The sequence below is a fragment of the Epinephelus lanceolatus genome, chromosome 2, assembly GCF_041903045.1.
Source record: "Epinephelus lanceolatus isolate andai-2023 chromosome 2, ASM4190304v1, whole genome shotgun sequence".
NCBI lineage: Eukaryota > Metazoa > Chordata > Actinopteri > Perciformes > Serranidae > Epinephelus > Epinephelus lanceolatus.
Window position 1 is genome coordinate 43475579 of NC_135735.1, and position 22057 is coordinate 43497635.

General features: G+C 39.9%; 1 protein-coding gene across 1 annotated transcript in view; it reads left to right on the forward strand.

The window, feature by feature from the left end:
• Positions 1-22057, forward strand: part of LOC117250859 (neural-cadherin) — a 460454-nt gene that overhangs the window by 339554 nt on the left and 98843 nt on the right. Inside the window, exons 28-29 of the mRNA XM_033616852.2 lie at positions 12467-12594; positions 20527-20654. Of these exons, the coding sequence (XP_033472743.2) occupies positions 12467-12594; positions 20527-20654 (256 nt within the window). The remainder of the gene's footprint in view (positions 1-12466; positions 12595-20526; positions 20655-22057) is intronic.

Consider the following 22057-nt stretch of genomic DNA (forward strand, 5'->3'; position numbering starts at 1 on the left):
ACACGTCCTCTTGCTACTATTTTGACATTACATTTCTGACAAGTATGGCACAGTCCTAGCTGCCCCACCAACCTGTCTGACAGGCATTTACTTTGACATTATCACGACCACCTGTCACCATCTCTGGGGATGTTTTCCAGTGGTGATCTGATCTGTTATATACTTACAGGAGGTATTTATACCTCTTTTATAATCAGTTATTGTGTGAAGGAAAAATTGTCACCTTCCAGTCATGTCAGATTTATGATGCATATAATTTGTTGACTGCACAGAAATGACACTTTCACAGATGTTTCTCCGTGGTAATTTCAAGTAAAGCATATGGGTTTTTTGTCTTCTGATGTTGTTGAAGCATGTAGAGAGTATGGCAATCCAAATAACCAAAATAAAAAACATCAGTTAAATCCAAAGAAAACAGCTTTGCGGAAGAAAAGCAACGTCTGCTTCTTTTCAATTATGGATGATTATTATACGATGTAGGCTGAATAATGTCAATGTATTTGGATTTTGTGGCCCTAACCAAAAAAACACCAACAAGCAACAGAAACTAGATGTTGTCGCAATAGCTGCTTTGCATATGATGTCATTTATTGGTGTCCAGATGGAGGGAAGGCAACTGGAGGCATAGACTACCAACACTGCACAAATGCCTGTGATTTGTGCTGTTTGCCGCTGTTCCATTCGTACGTAAAAAGGAAACGTTGAGACAAACAAACAAACGAAAAAAAACACCTCACTGAGAAACAATTGCAGGTGTGGATCAAAAACCTCCATCGTCAGTCTGGAGGAGTGGAGTCATAACATCATTTCAACAAACCTCTGGGAAAGGTTGACCAGGTAGAAAATAGTAGCTAGCGTTAGCTAACATTACTCAGTAACTCTAGTCTGACAGCAGTGCGTCCATGTAAACAGTTGAAATATAAAAGACAGTTATACTCAAGCACACTTACTCACCTGGCCAAAAACAAGATGGCATTCAGTTGTGGACCCAGCACATGCGAAATAATGATAGTCCACTTGACTCTTGTACGCTGACAGGCTTGCCGTGTAACAATACTAACATTAGGAGGTCTGGAGGGTCGACATCATCTGTAAAATCTATTGTGTCCACACCTGGCAAATCAGTCAGGTTGTGGGAAAATCACTTTTCATCATTTTGTATGGATCACATCCAACATGAGTTACAATTTTCTGACAATACCTGCTGCCTCTGGGTTCATCCATTCCTTTTATACAGTCACTTTCCTCTAGATTTGGCGCACATAGTTTATGGATTTTTCACTTCCTGCCCTCCATCTGAATTTTCACGTGATTGCAGACAGCCTATTCTCATATGGACAACAATATAAAAATTTTGTCGGCTGTTTTTGATGCAACCTGTTTGTCAGCTGTGTTCACATTCTGCATGTTAAAATGCATTGACATTTTGCACATGTGCATAGACTGGAAATAGAGGTAAACGGCTAGTCTGACTAAGTGGTCTATTTCATGGCAGTTTCAGTGATTTTTTTTGGAGTCTTCATGTATATCAGTAAGAAGGAGGCATTGCATAATTTCCCAAGCTTTTTACTTTTGCAGGTTGTCAGATACAGACAATTTTATCAATACTCCTGGTACCACGTACAACATAACTGGCTCACTTAGCATCATGACTGACCTGATCAGCAGTGCCACACTTTGACCTCAGCTGTATTAGTGAGATTGATTGTCACAGTAATGATTTGTGTCCACCGAGATCAACAATAAATGACAAACATGGCTGGAAGCGTTCGACCTGCTCTTAGGTGCTTGATCAAACACACAGGACTCTCTCCCTCTCTCTCTCTCTCTCTCTCTCTCTCACACACACACACACACACACACACAGACACACACACTCACTCACTCACACACACACACACACACACACACACACACACACACACACACACACATGCAAAGACTACCAGCCAGAGGCCAGTGCTTGTCCAATCAATAGACAAATTAACAAGACAAATTAAATTTGTGTAATTACAACACCCTTGAAGAATGGAAAAAGTTTGCAGGTAGGAGGTCAGATAAGGATTGGCGGGTGTGTGTGTGCATGTGTTTGCCTTTAAACTCTTCCCTGTGAAGCGACAGGATTGTATTGTAAACACTTTATATAGCTGGATATAAATGGAAGAAAAGCGATCTAGAAAGTAACTACACACACAAACACAGTTTCTCTTTTGCATTGCATTCAGTTTCCACAGAGCTGTTTTGGAGCAGTACCCCCCAGCTTAGCACTACAACTGCTCTCAAATGGGAACTGCTACTGGATGCAGAGATCCAATATGCGTCGGCTGCGGGGCTGGCTAGCTAGCTGACAGATTGTTTATACAAGAAGCTCTCTGCTCGGCACTTGCTGCATCGCCTGCTGATTTGTACACAGGCTGATTTCAGTGAGCATGAGTGTATATATGACTGCTTGTATGTGTGGGTGATTGGTGGGTGTATGTGTGTAGAAGTGTGATTTGTAATGCTGTTTATGCAGTCCATATGCTCTCGGTATGACTCCTGTGTATCCTCAGGCCGTCAGAAGAGGACATTTTTCATATTTAAGAGCCCCCAACTCAGTGGGAGTTCAAGCTCTCCTCGCACACAAAGCATGCACTTTTACTCTCTCCCTCTCTCTCTCTCTTTCTCCCTTGTCTGTCTCAGAGTAGGAGGTAATGAATTACGTATGAGTAGCAGAAAAGAAGCCTGGTCGTTTGGATGTGCCCTTTAAGAGCAAAGTCTTGTCCTAACCCTGGTACACCCAGAGCATTTAAAAGGCGTGCCGGCCCCTATGAAGATGTTCCCGTTTGGCCTGCTAGCCTGCTGCAGTGCACACCCAGCTGATTTTCCAACCAGCTAGCCCTTTTTCTTTTTATTTATCCATTTCTGTTTGTAGCTCTTTTACTCACCTCACTTCCATTTAACTTAACCTAAGCAAAAAAGAGAAGTGCAACAGTTTTTATGTTAGCCACATGGACACTGACAAGCATGTTTTTAAGTTGCTATAAGGCTTGAGGATTTTTTAATACTACATTTTTAATAGTTCTTATTTACAGTTAAACAAATCAAACAAATTAATATTATTCTGCTCAGGGAAAGGCTGGAGCCTTTGGTACCCTGAATTTCTTGGTTGTCAGTTGAGTTTTGATGTTTGTTTGACGTGCCTCATCATTTGTTAAGAATATAATGTTGCTAAGTGTTTGTGTTAGTGCCCACCTGACTTTTAGTAGTGAAGGAATTCTAATGATTGTTTTATTTTGTATTGTTTTAAAGGTTAACCATGCCCATTTTCAAAGTTCATACATGTTATTTCACACATACATACAGTTTAAAAATATTAGTAAGCATGAACAACTCTCTCAAACATCCAAATGCTAAAGTGCCAAACTCAAATTTGTTATGTTATAGGGTGTAAAGTCTGGAGCTGCTGCACAGACAATGAATTGTGAAAGATGATGCTGAGAGCACCCAGGGGACTGTTCTGAGTATATGGGTACATGTTCTGTCTCAGGACCAATCAATAGAATGAAGCTCATTTGGCTATTTAAAAAAAAAAAAAACATTCCGCGAGTCCACAAAATCAGGCTCCCATTCATTGTCTATGGAGCAGCTCCATATTTGATACCCTACGACATCACAAATTTGAGACTCACTTTGCTGGTTTCTGGCTTCGGGAGAGAGTCACTCATGTTCTCAGATACTAAATGAATTTTTCTAGGCCATGGAAATAACATCAAAATTCCTAATTTGGTTGATGTGCCCTTTTAAAAAATGTAAAATAAGTAATATATTTCAAATTACCCAATTCAATATAATGCAAGCAGGTAGTTAAGTTCTGTTAATCATATTTATATCCCTATTTATATTCCCGCTTTTATGTATTTTAAACGCAAAGTAGAACTTGAAATTGAACAAGGTATTAGCTCTTACCAGTTGTAGGGTCTAGAGTGTAGGATTAAGTGGTAGTGCGGGTGGAGATTGCAACTAAGTGAAACTTCCTCCGTGTGTCAAGCGAGTATTAATATTTTGCTCACTTTCTGTCAATAAACCCCTAAAACTTACACATCACACACAAAACACTATTTACAAATTCACATATTAAATGACACCTAATCTGGTTACAGTAGTTTTATACTGACTAATAGCTGGTCCACCTTAACCGTTTATATTAAGAGAGCCTGGTCAGGTTCCAATGGGAGGCTAACTACGGGGCTAACCCCTTTCACTTTAATCAGCAGGTGGTAAGTAAAGCATATGAACTTGGCTTGGGTCTTGAGGAGTTGTAGCATTTACTTATTGACAGCCTGAACTTTACACACATTGCACTGCTACGTTTAGCTTCATATTCTCTGTTCTGGATGCTGCAGTGATGCTGTCAGGCATCATGGTCTCACAACAGTAGATTTGCTATGCACACAATCTGAGACCATTTGGAGGCACAGAAATGCATAGTGCATAGTGATTCAGTGCCATAGGTACCGGTTGTTGAGGTTTCATGGCCCAACTCTAAACTTGGGCCATGTCCCTAATGAGTACAGATCTGATACCAGTTCTCCCTTCTCCCACAAATTCTCTGTCACACTTTATTGGTTTGAACAGATACAGACCTTGAACACAGCGCTGAAGTTGCGGTAGTAAACATTGATCAGAGCCAGTGCTGCGCTTGCTGTTTTCTGTGTCCACAGACAGCTGAGAGGAAAGACGTCTTTCAACTTCATTACATGCTTTTACTCTCTTTATCTTAGCATTTTACCTGTGTGTGGATCTGACTGTCCTCCTCTTTTACCTGCTCAAATACTGCTACAGAGCTCCTATGAAATGTTTTTTTTTTTAAACTCTAGTTACCAAATGTTTGTTGTTAATAAGATGTGATATCTTGTCTTGATTTCTGAGCTGCTCTCTTTTTTTGAAACATGCAGTAAGATCAAACATAACTTCATCCATGCAATGTTTGCAAAAAAGCTTTCAAGCAAAAGTGCAGAAAAAATACTTGTAGGAAAACTATGCAGACTTAAGTATGGTGATGTTAGCACACTGTAGATGGCGTTGGCAACACTGGGGTTCCACTGCCTTCACATTAAAATGCATTTATTGTTAAGCACATGCAGCAAGTGAAAGTTGACAGTGATTTAACACACATCAAAATGAGCTCACAGCTGCCAATAAAAGGAGCACAGAAAATTTAACAATATTTTATGGTGATTGATCATGTCTGGCTGATACCCGTTTGGCTTAATAAGGTCAATATCAGGTACCCTCGAGATATTTGAATTTGCTCAGTGAGTCACTCTGGCAATCAGTAATGATGCTCATTACCTATGCCCGTGAAACCGAGCTGCACCAATCATATCGGTGTATCTGATATAGGTGGGCCGGAGGCAAGCTAAACAGATGACGACAGCGCTGCGACGACGAAGTCCGGAATCAGTCAGTAAACATTGCAAGATGGCTACGGATGAACACCAGCTGTTTGAAGTGGCTTTTGCCGCTACAATGAACGAGTTAGACTTGGCTTTTTCTCCTTTGCAAGAAGGACGTTTTTGCTGTTTTGCCGACCGGGTACGGCAAGAGTCTAATCTACCAGTTAGCTCCACTGGTTGCTAAGCACATACGTCACCCCGTGTATTGTTCTGATTGGTCATAGTGTTATCCAATTGCGTGCAGTGATATTTACAAATGCATGCTTGGTGCCACCCCTCGAAGTGGGCCATTTTCATTACTCATGGCCAGACCCTAAATCTTTCTAGATTTGGGTCTGGATTTCCAGGCTAAATATCAGGCCCAATACCAATCCAACAGATAAGACTAGTGCGTACTCAGTGATGGCAGCCCATAAACTTATACTCCCAGAGCTTAAACCTGAAACAAATGTTTTGCCATCAGTTGCATGAAACATCTTACGTTTTTCTAATAAAGATTTCACTTAAGGTGTTATTTTTCCTTAGTAAGGGACATTGTTTAAGACAGTTAAAGAAACATCTCAAAGTGATTACTGATTACTAAGGCTAAATTGAACTGAGAAAGAAAAGCTAACACTACTTGATGAACAGGCTAGGCAAAGAGAAAACGTGTTCTAAAAAGTAAATTTGAGAGTGGTAGTCATTTCTTTTCACAAACTGACTTTCATGTCTAGTGGGGGCATGAATGCACACATGAATAGCTACTGTGTATGACTCCACACAGTTTGGGGGATCCAATAATGGGGGAAAACTGTTTGGAGTGCACATCATGCTCTTCTCTGGTGGTAAACTTCAGGATGCTGGTCAGAGGACAGTTTAGAGCATTTGAGACTCTTTGCACAGTCCTGCATACCATGAACACGTGTACTCAAATAACATCGACAATAACAGACTGTAAGGGATCAGTGGCAAAGAAGCAAAGTGCAGTTAGTAGGCTAACTGCTGGACAGCAGGGAGAGCACAGCTGTGCTGTATCAGATGCCTCAAATCTTATACAAGTTTTTTGGCAATGAATAAACTGATAGCAGATTAAATCTTTAATCTCACAGCAACAGCTCGTCACTTAGTGTGTCCCTGAGAAACCCCCCCTCTATTTTTGTTACATCTTCATTCTTTTCAATGAAAAAGAACTCAGCCTTAGTAAACTTTGTCGAGGTTAAAGAAATACTTTGCCCTCAAAACAACCACCTGTAAATCAATGAATCATGATGCATACCTCCATGGAAACTGGAGAACATAATGACTTAAAATTGATTGTGGACCATGATTAACAACAGCAAAACTATACCAAAACATCCATTTACAAACTCTCACACAACCCATTCAGTCTGGCTTTGAAGACAGCACAGAAAAGTTCCACTGTAAGTTCAGTTGTAAATAGTGAGGTTTTAAAATGCAAAAATGCATGTGTTGGAAAAGTACTGAGTATACTTCTGGATAAATAATATGTGGATTATACTGTACAAGTGGTGTTAGAGTTTTTAACAGAGATTTTGATTTAGTTTTGCTGTGGTTAATCATGATTGAATGAGTTTTCTTCACAAATTCAAGGTAACACGGCATTACTACTTAATATACAAATGGTCATTTTGTGGGTGAAGTATTCCTTTGAGTAGTTATGTATGGTTGTTAAGTTTTCCTCTTAGTTTTTTCCTCTTAGTTTTTTTTTTTTTTTGCTAAGGATGGTTGTACAACGCATAACTGATCATAAGAATTACATAAAATAAAAACACAACAAAAGGATTAAAACTTAAGTATTTAAACTAATATCCTAAGGACAGGACTTGAGGTAAATTTGTGCAAATTATTTTTTTCTAAAGGAAACCTTTATTTGTAAGAAAAATCTTAAATTAAAATCCTTCATACACCTGGCCACAAATCTTTCCTGTCAGTTTGTCTGTTTTTTCTCCCTTTTGCTGTTGAGAAAATAGTTCGATAGCACATAGACTTCTAAGCTAGGTCGTTGTGGTTTTAGTCTCCTCAGCATTCTCTCTCACAGAATTCTTTTAACGTGTTCAGGCATGTACTAATAAGACTACTGTATGCGTCCCATTCATTTAAACTAACTGAGCAACACATTCTCACTGCCACCTCATGAAAAACCAACTCTTGATCAGTGGCACTATGTGTCAAAGTATGAAGCTTTAGGTATCACTCTAGTGTCAGTTTTGGATGCTTAATAGGGATAGCATCAGTTTCTGCTCATTACATGCATTGTGTTCTTCAAAATAAATGTCCGGTATCACAGGAAATGTACACATGAAGCTCATTGGACATTCATACAGTCTCTTTTTAAATAAAATACCAATGTGGGTTTACTTTGGGTTTAGGCAAAAAAAGTACTTACTTTCAGAAAAACAATTATGGTTTTGGCTCCACGTGGTACATAAACAGCTGTATTTGTTTGACTCATCCACCAATGCTCTTTCTCACCCTACACAGACTTTCTTGCACTTTATACGACATCAGTTGCTTGTAGCATTTAATAATGATGCAGCCCAGTGCGTCTTATACAGATACAAGAGGGTGCCTCTGTGCTTCTGTTTCCAAACTGACTAAGTGTCAGTATTTGAAGAGTTGGAAGTGAGAACAGGTTGGGTTCAAGTTGCTAACAATAACAGTATTGGTAACCCATATTTATTTGATGAAAACTGACAGGGGTGATCTCCCTTTCTTCCAGTACCATATCCCACATAAATTGCACTTCGTAAAAACAAAATATTTCCCCATCTCCTTGCAGATTTTAGTTGGCATCATTGATGAATAATTCATGTTCATAACATTCTTTGTTGGAAGCAAAAAACATTAAAACTTACACAGCTTTAATTGCTACAGTACAAGCCTGTTTCATTGATTAACAAAAATAATATAAAACATGAATAAATCAAAGGAAACACTTGATTCTGACTCCTTTGATTAAGACTTCAGCTTATTCTCAAATCAGATTCTTTCTTTCTTTGCTTCCTCCATCTGCTTTCTATTTGTCCTCTCTATGATCCATCATCATGTTCTTTTCTGCTCATCACCTTCTGTTTCTCCCTGTAGTCTTTTCTGCATTGTTCATTTCTCATTTATTTACCTCACAGTCCATCATCCCACCTGTCATCTGCCATCTTGTAAGTTGGCCTTCATCCCAGCTTTGTGCTCAACCACACTTGTTCCTAATCTTTCCTCTCAAAGTCTTCAGTATTGTTTCTCCTGCTCTACTCTTACTGTTCCCATCTCCCTTACTCTACCACATCACCCTCTCTTTTTTCCTCCCACTGTACTTTTGACTATTACATCTCCATGTTGCTCCCTCTTGCTTCTTTTTCTCTCACTCCTCACTGCTTCACTTCTCCCCTCCTCTCCTTTGAGACCTCTGAAGTCAGACTTCATCTCTTGGGAAAATGTCACGTCAATCTTGACAACAAGGCTTCTTAGCCGTGCCAGACGATCGGTTGGTCAGTCTACCTTTTAACTAGTTTTGGGTGTGAATGTGCACGTGCACTTTCCTGCACATGCCTACATCTAGCATACACACGCCGTGACACACGTGTGTGTACAAGTATGCCCATCTGTGAAAAGGTCTTTTTTGTCAGACTTATGCAGGTGTTCTTTGAGGCTCTAAGTATACTGCCAGCTCGCGACATATCTGGCTGCACCAGTGCTGGTGTAAAGAAAGGGTTGGGAGTGATAACGTTAGCACACATTGGGGTCCAAGAAAGAGGGAAATTCTCCTGAGGGTGGGAAAGGAGCAGCATGAAGAATGGAAATTGAACGACTGAGATGTGTGAGATAAAGAAGAGAAAAAGGTGAAGGTTCCCAGATGGGACAGTAAATTAAAGTAGGAAGTGAATGAGGTTACTGAGATCTGAAGAGAGTGAGGTAGAGCCTAAAGACAACAATGCATGAGTTAAACAAAGAAAGGAGGCTTTGAATTGAACTGATACATTGAATTTACTCTTTTCGTTTTGGTCAATTGTCTGGCCTCGGCCAATATATTAAAATTAATTGGATCATTCCTGAAGTGCAGCAGCAACTCATCTTGTAGCTGGAGTGGGCTAAATCAACTTGCAGGTAATTGAAGGAAAGTTGAGAGGAAAAGAGAGGCTAACAACAAACTTGCACTCACGGTGGCTTGAAAAATTACATTGCCAGGGCTTTGGCTTTTTTCTTTTTTTTTTTTTTTTTTTTTGGTTATTCAGAAATGAGGCAGCATAATGAAGTATGAGGCACTCATCACAATAGCACATCCCAGCCTTGACAAGGCAATTAGGGAAGCACAGCATCTCACGTATTCAACAACACCTAATTTCTTCTAGCTCAAGGTGAAGATTCATGACACTGAATCATTTGAGAAGGTGGTGATAACATTATTGCACACAGACATTAAGAATCTGTGAATCTCAATACATGTGATAGAAAACTGGTTTCACAAAGGCACTGTAAAAAGCAAAATGTCAGTAGAAAACATCTGCAAGTTATTTGAAAGCAGCACAATGTAAAAATGTCAGTTACCATGAAAAAGTTAATGAAAGAGTGCAGCAAGGCAGGAGGTAAAAGAGAGAGACTGGAGATGAAAGAGTGCTGATAGACAGACTGACATTGCAAGAGATGCAGCAAGAGGGATGACGAAAGCTTGGCTGAAGTCAGACACACAGCGGAGTGAAAAGCAGTATGTAGGGAATTCGATTCTTGTCAGCTTCTTTTGACTTCCAACTTCTACTGACTCAAACATGAAGACAAATGTCATAGTGCAGAAGTTAGTGGAATTCACACTGGAGTTTTGTCTGTGTTAATTATAATTCTAGCATATACTGTAACCACTCCAGCTTGCAAGACTAGGAGTTAACCAGGAAAGTGCCAAACGGGAGTTCTCAAAATGAAACATAAGTACAAATGGTTTAGTGGAAACTGAATCCCTAATTCACAGTGTGGATGTGTGGGAGGGTAGCCTCAGGGTGGCAGCAGTGAAAATTAGAAAGAATGAGCTATTGGACATGAACTGTGTCGGCCTATTATTATTTTTAATTGAACACAACCAACAGAGACAAACTGCATCGTCTTGACATAAGCCATCATTTCAAAACAACGTAATTACAACGTGTATTTTTCTTTGGGTGAAGTCACTGCAGTCATAATTGTACTTTTTACCATACTTACTGAATTGAACGTGAAGACACATCATTCTAGTTGGCTCAGACTTTGCCATAAGTTAACTTTTGTCCTCACTGCCACAGGAAATACAGAGTGTCAATGAAATAAATGTTCATTCAGTCCTTAATGTCATGGTCAACTGCATGAGTCATGTTAGACAGTGTTTCAGCACCATAGCCTGTGTAAAATAATGGATGTAGCCACCATGACATCACCCATCAGTTTGTGGATTCCCATTTGAAGGCTTGAGTTTGGCTTTTTGGCCATTGCCATCTTTTTTGGAGCCAAAAGTTTCCATATTTGGGCAAGAAGGTGAAGAGAACCCTAACGTTAGCTGCTAGCTTAGTTAGCGCAGTGCATTTACAAGTATGGTTTACTGTGATAATACGAGTACTAATGCAAATTTTCACTAGCAGAAAACCAGCTTAAAACCATTGAAACAAAATGTACTTAGCACAAACACTGGAAATCGGACTCCTTAGGCTGAAGACTTTTTTTTTTTTTCTTTTTTTTTTTTTTTAAGTGACCAAAACATTCCTATTAACTTTCATAAACAGAAAACACACGCCTATATATGCTACGCCTATACTCTGTGAATCTGGGGTTACACCATGTTTACGAAACCTAACAAACATTGCCACCGTGGTAGCGACCTGTCAAAGGGCAGCACCCACCTGTCACTCAAAGCAGCCATGTCATTAATAAAACCCCATGTCATTAGCATAACTTTAAGCCCTAAAGCCATAAATTAAACTTAGTTGAATAAAAAAAAATCACCCTCCATACAGTTGTCATGGATGTTACAATTAGCTATAGAGACCAAAATTGTTTTTGTACCAGGCTGTAAACATATTTACTTCTGCCATAAAGTCGGACATTCTAATATGGGGGGTCTGAAGGGACTGACTTGCTATTGGAGTTCTTGGTTTTTGGTACTTTGCGTTGGCTTAATTTTTCAACCCTGAAGGTTGCACCTTGTTCAACACACTAGAATTATGGACTGCACTGGTCAGCTCCTGACTATGGCAGCCTTTTCTTGGGTAATAACAAGAAGAAAAATAAAATTACAATTAGTTTTATGTTTTTGACTTAATATAAATAGTCCCAAGATAATATTTTACCATTCTCTGAAAACCAGTAAAGGACTAATGTAAAGGAGACTTATTTTATTCTTTCCAGAAACTGACATTTTGAGAGTAATGAGTCTCTGCTCTGATTGTGTCTTAATACAAGTTACAGTAGCATATAGTGAGAGGTCACTGCAGTCACTACAGTGTACTATACAAGCAGAAACACTGAGATGCTTAGTGTTCAGTGTTATGTATCTGCATGAACATTTGAAGTTCAGCATGCATGATGATGGATTGCCAATGCTCATTGGTAGACATGCACTCCCGTAATTCCTTACACATAGCAAGCAGTCTTAAGCAGTTCATTAACTTTTAATTTCCCATTTGAGTAAGTCAGAAAATAGAATGTAATAACTTTTGTCTGATGTTTGTTGACTGCTATGAGATGTGAAGAAAAGACGACATCACGACAAGCTCTGTGCAATAATCCTCATTAAAGCTAATATACAGAGATAATATCTTGCAAATTATATACCATGCTGTTAGTGTGCACTCTATTATATATGACACTTTTTACACTACTTAATTCTTTGGCATGTATCGGTGAGTTACAATGGTTTCACTGCTGTTTTAAAGTCTTGAATACAAATATTGTTTTTCAACAACCTAAGCTATTGATAGCAGTTCTCAAAACTCAGTATTTCTGAAACCTCATGATTTCAAAGTGATCTCACCCCTCACCATTCCTTCCTGTCTCTCTCTTTTTCTCTCTTCATCTAGAGCTAATAGATGGGACCCCCACCTTGAAAATCAACCATGGTTCTGGCACAGTGGTGCTACAGTTGCCAGGCAACGTGAATGTGGCAGACAGGCGATGGCATCGGCTGGATGTCCGCAGCAACAGCAAGGTTGGACGCTTCACCTATTTAACACCAACCACCATTTATTTAGCTATTTAACAAATAAGCTCCAAGTGTATTCACACTGAGCTACACTGACAGATGAAAAACATGTTTTTTTTCTTTCTTTCTTTCAGTTTTACAAACTCAGTTTCATCACTAAAACCAAGAAATGTTTTCCTGCATTAAAACCTTTTAAGTACGTGTAAGATGGCCAGCAATTTCAATATGTCATTCATATGAACAGCTTCATTTATCCTTTTTTAGCTAAGACGTGCCACTTACTTATGCAAGGAAAGAAATTAAAAGGTGTAAATGTATTCAGTCGTGATTATCTACAAGCTGTCACTGAAAAGAGTTCAGGTGTATTTCAGCTGTGGTTATGTAAGTACTCCTTTATGTCCTTTGAGATTGCACAAAGGCGCTTTCAAACAAATATCTCCTTTAAAGTAGAGGGCACTTGTGCTAGGCGTGTTTGTGGATGAAGCAACAAAAAAAGCTAATAAAACCGTGAACACAATGTTGTAGTTGTGGTGCTGAACTGTACCTGTGTTTGCTTACTGAACATCCACCCACACCTTTGGCCTCAGTTTGACATCAGCTTATGCAGCCTGCAGGTGCTTCTGGAAGAACCTGGGTTTGGCTGCTACATTTGTAATGAGGAATGGTGTGTTGCACACAACTTGCATGCTTCTTGAATACGGTCTCAATACATCAAAATGCATAGTGAAAATCTGAATCGAGTCAGGGTGTGACTGGAGACTGGAGCCCCAGAAAAGATAACTACTTGGGTCAACTTAAGTTATGCGGATTTTGTGTGCAGCTTTTGGGGAAACTGACAGTTGTTTCTGTGACTTTAGCAGTGTCTCTGATATCCTATAAGTTGTAAGAATGAAATGTGACTCCTGCTTTGTATGGTGCTCTCCACTTGGGATAAAAAACACAAGGGGCAGTGTAACTTCTTATCAGTGTCAGATGCCACAATTCATTTTAATCTGAGTCAAAATGAAAAGAAAGTGCATTATTTAGCTACAATTCCAAATTTATCCTCATCTTAAGATATCCCAAAATGAGTGATGCACAGATAAGGAGGCTGTGTTAAACCTCAGTATCTGTTAAATATCTTCTATAGACCTTAAATAAGGTTTGGGTTTTTGCTTTAGTGAATCAGATGCAAGAAACTAGCTGCAGCTGTAGTTCAGTTTAATATCCAGAAGGTGACATGCCTAAAATTATACTTCCTGTTACTGGGCAGTGCTTTTGCCGGGGTACAGACCTTAGAATCTGTCCACTCCACTAAGTTAATTGATTTATCTGGCATCACAACATGAGACAGCGTTGTCTTGGATGAAATAAAAAGTGATCCAATTAGCACCGCGAGGGGGCTAACCAGCCATTGTCAAGCTGTTGTAAGGCATTGTAATAACAACAATGACAAGATAGATGCTGCCATTGAGGCTGTCCAAAATCCACGTCTTCTTATGAGACATGTAGTTTATTTTACTTTGCTCCAAACCTCAGCAAAGCCAGCATGTTGGCATGGCTACTAGAGGGTGACACGGGAGTGGATTTTCAGTCCTGTCCCATCCCACTCCCACAAAAATAATCCCATCCCGTCCCAATCCCACAAGAATGACTCCTGTCCCATCCCACTCCCGTGTTGTGTTTCAGTTACAGTAAAAAAAAAAAAAAAATATATATATATATATATATATATATATATATATATATATATAGTACATGGATCACACAATGCCTACCTTAGCTGAATATAAACCCAAATATGACATCTAATGTTGTGTTTTGGTGTTTATTGCCTAATTATTTTTACATTCACTCCACTTTGAAGCTGTTCAGGATGATAAACCACATTTGATTTCTGATGTGGTCAGACAGCACGTCATAAGAACCAGTTCTGAGAGAGAAAAATGTCGTTAAAGTTGCAGTAAAAGTAGTGTTTGGTTATGGTGATATTATTACCTCCACCAAGGAGGTTATGTTTTCACCGGTGTTGGTCTGTTTGTCTGTTTGTTTGTCTGCAAAATAACTCAAAAAGTTTTGAACGGATTTTGATGAAATTTTCAGGAAAGGTTGATAATGGGACAAGGAACAGATGATAAAATTTTGGTGGTGATCAGTTGAAGCGAAGTGGATAAAATAATAAAATGGCAGGAAATCTGAGCTGCTTGGCAGAGGTCTGCGCTCTCCGAGTGCTTTTCTGGTTATATATGACATCATTAGATTATTAATACTAAAGCATCAGTGTTAGAGCAGCATGTTACTGTTGTAGCTGCTGGAGGTGGAGCTAGTTTCAGCTACTTTATAAAAACTTGACTATTGTTATTATGATTCCCAGTCCTGCCCACTCTCGTTGACTTTTTTTCCCATCCCGTCCCAATCACGTGACGAATAGTAAAACTGACTCCCATCCCGTGGGAATCCCCTGAGAATCACGTGACCTGTGGGACTCCCGAAAAAATGTCAGCCTCCAATGGCTACACATTACTGTGGATTTAAAATGTCGTTAGATTCAGGCAGATAGATTGGTCGCTAGCGATTGGGGAAAACAGAATTCACCTCCCCCAGCGAAATCAGTTCAGAGTGGACGCAATGGCAGACTGACGATGGACACGGAGTGTAACAAGGTGACAATTCTTTCTGATATCAGGCAACTTACCACTCTTATTCACCATTTATTTGAACTAGTTTTGGCCATTTTCAACGCACAATTGTAAGAGCTCCATTGTAAGCCTAAGTTAGTATTGGTAGTTAGACCAAAAACTAATCCTGCAAGTTGAATTAAATCCTAAAACAAGTGCCCAGGGAACGTGCTGCACATGGATCAGGACATTCTGAGCTGCTGAGATCCCCAGCCTTGGTTTTAAAATTGGTCGATAGTGCCCAAAATTAGAAACATGTCATATTTTCACACTAAATGTTCTTATTCTGTACAATCAGTTTGTGACTCCTCACATTGTTGTGCACATAATCACATTTCTATCCATTTTAACTTTATAGCTGAGGTTCCAAAATTATGTCATGTCACAGACTCCAAATATCACCCATTTTGCCCCATCCAAACCTCTTTGATATGATAATTACAGACCCAAATGGGGAAGATGTTAGTTAGTGATTTAGTATTGTAGAAGGATCTGCACTGTAAAGTACAAAGGGAGACAATAGCAGTGAGAGCGAGACAAATTATGGCAATGGCCCTCTTTTGACATTATCTTCTTTCAAGTGAATTAAATTAGAGTGAAATTAAGCTAATCTTCATTTGACTGAGGACCGCCTGGAGCTCTTCACCTCCAAGGGCTCACACATAACCACTGTCTTTTAGCTCTTTCACCTCTTAAATATCAAGAAGACAGTCAGTGATCCTATTTTTAGAGTCTTTGATGTAACCCAGCCAGAAAGCTACAAGACTCACAGTCTCACTCCGAGCTTAGGACACCTTAAAGCAGCTGGACTGGCTGAACCCTGTTCTGGGAAACTCATCCCCATGTAGATGAGGACCACTTCAGTAAAAGCACAGGACTGAGTCACAGTTTTGTACTCTGCAGTCTGTCAAACTAAAAGCCTTTTCATATTCAGCACCATCAAAAGCCCTTTTAAAACCTAAAACTCCATAATCATACTCATGTCACACTTAAATGTGCTTCATTTAGCTGGTTACTCAAAGACTCTGAATGTTCCCCAAACCCCCCTTCAAAATCACACTGCTGACACCACCATAAGTGTGGGCTAACCACTTTAATAATGCCATCAGAAACCTTGTCTCACCACTAGTGTGCCACTGAAATGCGTCTGCAATTTGTGTCATTTACCAGACTGTCATGTCACTGTACCACACAGTCATTGTGACAGAAACGCAGCAGTTTTGTTAATCTTTTCTGTTCCATCAGTTTCTTTTGCATGAAAAGAAACAACAGCTTTAGGTTCAGCTTCACACTGACACATGTATAAACACAGAGTACATTTTCTCAGTGTAGCCAAACAAATCCATGAATGCACCAAGACTTTGGGTAATGCAACAGCTTTATTCTGAATTGCATGAATACAATAATTAGTTGAGACTTTTCTTATTTAAAACAGAGATTATTCTGCATCACAACAGTATTACTGTCAGTTACATGTGAATCTAGCTGCTGTTCCTACCTGGTTGTGTGACCTTTTTGGATTAGCTGCCATTGTATGACCCTGTGAGACTGAAAGCCGCAAGGACAGAGCTGCTCGCTGTAGATTTACCGGATAATTTAACAACAAGAATCTCACCATAAGCAGGGTTTTTCAAACGTAATACAGGAAAGTTTAGCCATGAATCAAGTATTACCTAACCAAAGCATCTGTTTATGTCTGAAACAGTGGCTGTACAGTACGACAAGTGGACGGCATACAACAATACACAGTAGAAATAATTGCTATTGATCCAGTTGTACATGTAAAGCCTGTGGTCTGCAGACTTGTAAAGAACTTAAGTTTTTTTTTTTTGCATAATGTCCTTGGTGTATACAGTATGTGTATGTTTAATCCTGTTAACAGCCACTTTTTGTATTATTTTTATGGGCTTTTTGCCTTTAATGGACAGAATAGTGAAATGTGGAGAGAGAGAGTGGGAGGTGACACACAGCAAAGGGCCGCAGGCCGGAATCGAACCCACGGCTGCTGCAGCAAGGCAGGTGCCCCTGTACATGGGGCGCCTCTACCGACGCCCCTAACAGCCACTGTTTATATGACATCATCAACCTAATTGATGCTACTGAGCAATCAGCTGGCACAGCAGGTATACATTAGCTGCTGTTTCCCAACACATTTACCTCCTGATGATGCTGGTTTTAAAGTAAAATTAAAATGTTGAAGTGGCAAACATGCCTGTGTCATTTTACTTTTAAGAGATAAAAATGTGCCCAAGAGTAAGGTAAATTCTGTGGTTTCATTGGCATATTTTGGTGTGGCAAATTATACAGTTTCAAGGTCTTTAAGCAAGTTGCTGTCCAGGAGAACATCCTCAGTTGTCCCCAACAGTGTAACATCGCCTACTGTGTATACTCTCTTCACAGTACTGCTCTCTAATACAACTACTGATTCTGCTCAATTTGTTATGTTTTTGTCGGTTTCCAACAGAACGATGTGAAGCTCTGCATTCTGAACTCATTTTTATATCTCCACGCCAGCCACAGCTGTAGCCAGAGGCATTACCTTTTCGGTCTGTCCATCCACATGTCCGTCCAATTTTCATGAACGCAATATCTCAGGAATGCCTGAGAGAGAGAATTTCTTCAAATTTGAAACAAATATCAACTTAAACACAAGGATAAACTATTAGCATTTGGTGATTAAAGGGATAGTGCACCCAAAAATGAAAATATGTCGATGGAGGCCCTGGTGAAGTTTTAGAGTTCTCACATCCCTTGCGGAGATCTGCGGGGGCAGCGGCTAGCGCACCCATTGGCAGATGGCGCCCCAGACTAACGTCCAAGAACACAAAATTGAATCCACAAAGTATCTCCATACTGCTCATCCATAGTGATCCAAGTGTGCTGCAGCCCCAACAGAAAAAGTTGTTTGGAAAAACGTCATATGAACTCTGTTTTTAGCCTCACTGTAGCCTGTAGCTCTGACTGCTTCTGTGTGCTCCGCGCTCACGTGTGCGCGCTTGTGCGAGACCAGCGAAAGCATGCGCTTTGCTCACCCGTGTTTACATCACGTGACACGTGCACCGCAGGGGGAGACAACAGTAACTACAGTAACTAAAAGATAATTTGCACTACGGTCTTTTAGCAAAGGACAGCCCAACATGTCTGAAGACTTTGAAACTGAGGAGGAACAGCATTTCTTTGTTGAGCCGTATTGTTTGAGCCCGAGAATACGGACGGAACTCAGGCTACTGAATGAAGCAGCCGCCGCAGCTCATGAGCCTAACCCTCAGCCAGCCGCAGAATACCGGAATCGAGCACTGCAACCTGGTGGTGTAGTTGTTTCAAATGCAAAGCAATGCCAACGGATGAGGAAAGTCTTTGCTGCTCAGACTGGGAATTGGCGATGCCTGCAAATGAGAATCTGGACATCAATACTGACGAGACTGCTGCTCTTCAGAGACTGTGCATCACCGATCACCCTGAGCGCGCACACGTGAGCGCGGAGCACAGAGAAGCAGTCAGAGTTACAGGCTACAGTGAGGCTAAAAACAGAGTTCATATGACGTTTTTCCAAACAACTTTTTCTGTTGGGGCTGCAGCACACTTGGATCACTATGGATGAGCAGTATGGAGATACTTTGTGGATTCAATTTTGTGTTCTTGGACGTTAGTCTGGGGCACTGTCTGCTATTAGGTGGGCTAGCCGCTGCCCCCTTGGACCTCCGCAAGGGATGTGATGCTAACCTTACGTCCATCTCATTCTTGTGAAAACAATACCTCTGGGAAACCTTAAGGTATTTCTTTAGGTTTGGCACAAATGTTCACTTGGACTCAAGGATGAACTGATTGGAAGTTGAAAGAACAGAAGGAGATACATTTGGTCTGATACTGAATTGGTGACACTAATCTTGTCCACCTTGTAACTGTGCTGCTGGGTTGAAGATGTGCATGAAGCATCCGTGTTTTAGAATATGTAGCTTATTTGAAGCAACATCCATATTTGAAGTATTGTCTACTGTCGTGGCTACATATTAGTCTGGACAGACAGAGATCTAAACTGTAACTTGACTAGTTTCATACAACCCCACTAATTTAGGTTTGTTTGTTGTTGTTGTTTTAATTCATGTTATGTGCTACACGAATGTAGGTGCCAAATCTAGATTATACTCAAGGGTGACATTTTTGTGAATAAACCTAAATAGGTGGCCTTTTTGGGGGCATTTATTATGCTAATGATCAAATCTTGTGAATGTGCACTTGATCATAAACAGATGGCATTCATCAGGTTGAAAGAAGTAATTATAAAACTTTGGTAAATCTTACTTGGAATACTTGTAGAAACAAATCTCAGTTATAGAGAGATTTAGGATATGAATACCCGGATGTTATTTGCCCAGTGTTTATTTACAGTATTGATAATGTCTGTTTAGTGTTCAAAAGCTGGTGTAGGTTTTAAGTCTATGCCCTGCACTCATTTATAACTGAAACATCATAACATACATTTTGCAGCTAAATTGCCTGCTGTTTGGACACATAAACCTTTTTGCCAGATTGTATTCTGACAACACATATGAAAGCTTTTATCACAGATGTGAAAATAAATTAATTCAGAAGTGATGTGTTTTAACACAGCTGTAATAGCAGGAACTGTATGCTAACACACTGGGTGTTATTCAGCATAATTGTGATGATTTCGGTGCCAACTTTTTTAAAGAAATATCAGGTTGGGTTAACAGTGGATCAGATATAAAAAAAAAAGCATTTGCACTCCTTTAAAATACCATGTACTGTCAATACTTACATGAACCTAGTGTGAGCTGCAGTGTACTGTATGTGAAAGAAAGAATTAATCTTATGTCCAAAAAGATTAGACGAACATGTATGTTTCCTGTTTTCTAGCCCAAACATTACTATTTATAGAGGAATCTTTCATGACAGTAAAGTAAATTGCTCTAACTGTGTGGAAATAGGTTGTCATGGCTCCTGCTTAACTACCTTCCTCTTCACTTGTATACACAAATTGCACAATTATTGGAACACACTGGTATAAGTGTGACGTCTTGTTTTTTTGTTTGTGCATTAACAGGAAACATAGCAGACAGCAGCAAAGTAATATGCACTAATGTAACAAATGTGAGTCAGAGAGGCAGCTCTCACTGTAGTGATCGTGGTAAAAGAGCACTTGATGGCAGCAGGAGGTACACTCATAATAGTGCAGGGAAATAGGGGCTTTATTAATTTTTCTGGTTTCTCATAATATTAGTTCAATATAGCTTGTCCTTTTTGTCTGTGTTCTCTTCAGGAAGTGCGTTTCACCCTCGATCGCTGTTCAGGGGCAGCTGTGATGGAAATGGAAGGACTAGGCAGCTGGTTGACCACTGAGGACCACTCTTCCTGTGAAGTGACGGGTGTTACACCCAACACTGACAGGTACACACAAACTCCTGAACACACACATACACACCTCTATTTTTGAAAGACAGGTGTGACTTTATACGTGCGGATGTGTAGGAGAGTGTGTGTAAAGGTTATTCTTTATGGGGCCACATATTTACATGTTGCGAGATGAAGTGCCAGAGATTTTTAGTTTCCCATTTTTAATCAAACTGTCAGTGTGCACAAATTTATCTTGATGGTCTTCTATGCAGATATTGTATAGCGTCATACAAAAGTAATCCCTCTAGATCATAATTTAAGCAGCAGCCAATAACAGCGTGCAGCTAAGGTTGGGGCTTTACAAAATGGTAGCGACCAGGGAGTAGCAACACGCATTCAAGAGGAAGCTAGGAAAATTGTAGAGACAGCAACAAAAACATGCAAACATAGTGAGTGCCAAGTGGACAAAGCTCGTTCCAAAACAAGAATGGGATTGGCTCTCACTTCACTTATGCTGCAGAGCGCTGAGGGAGAGAATAGGGATAAAGAGCAATGCGAAATGGTTAGCTTGCCAAAGTATCGTCTTTTCCATTACAACATATTTAACGTTTCTACAATTAGGCTTGTAGTCTGTGTACAAGCAGCATAGGGAGGAGGGGCCAAGTTTGAATGTTGTGTTTATAAACAGTAACCAACAATTTCTTTTTTTTAGGTTGTCTATGGAGTAAAAAGATGCAAATACTTTTAAAAATCGGTGCTACATGATAAGAGAAAACAGAAAAAAAGAAATCTGGCATTTACTTTTGCTCAAGAGGCAGAAAACCTAGAACTACTTGAATGCACCTAGCTGCACCAGACCAATAAACACTCCCCCTAGTGGATGAAATAATGAAAACTTGTCCATTTGACAGAATGGTCTGTAATTACAGTTAAACGGTAAGCTAAAATATGTACAGTACAGGCCAAAAGTTTGGACACACCTTCTCATTCAATGCGTTTTCTTTATTTTCATGACTATTTACATTGTAGATTCTCACTGAAGGCATCAAAACTATGAATGAACACATGTGGAGTTATGTACTTAACAAAAAAAGGTGAAATAACTGAAAACATGTTTTATATTCTAGTTTCTTCAAAATAGCCACCCTTTGCTCTGATTACTGCTTTGCACACTCTTGGCATTCTCTCGATGAGCTTCAAGAGGTAGTCACCTGAAATGGTTTTCCAACAGTCTTGAAGGAGTTCCCAGAGGTGTTTAGCACTTGTTGGCCCCTTTGCCTTCACTCTGCGGTCCAGCTCACCCCAAACCATCTCGATTGGGTTCAGGTCCGGTGACTGTGGAGGCCAGGTCATCTGCCGCAGCACTCCATCACTCTCCTTCTTGGTCAAATAGCCCTTACACAGCCTGGAGGTGTGTTTGGGGTCATTGTCCTGTTGAAAAATAAATGATCGTCCAA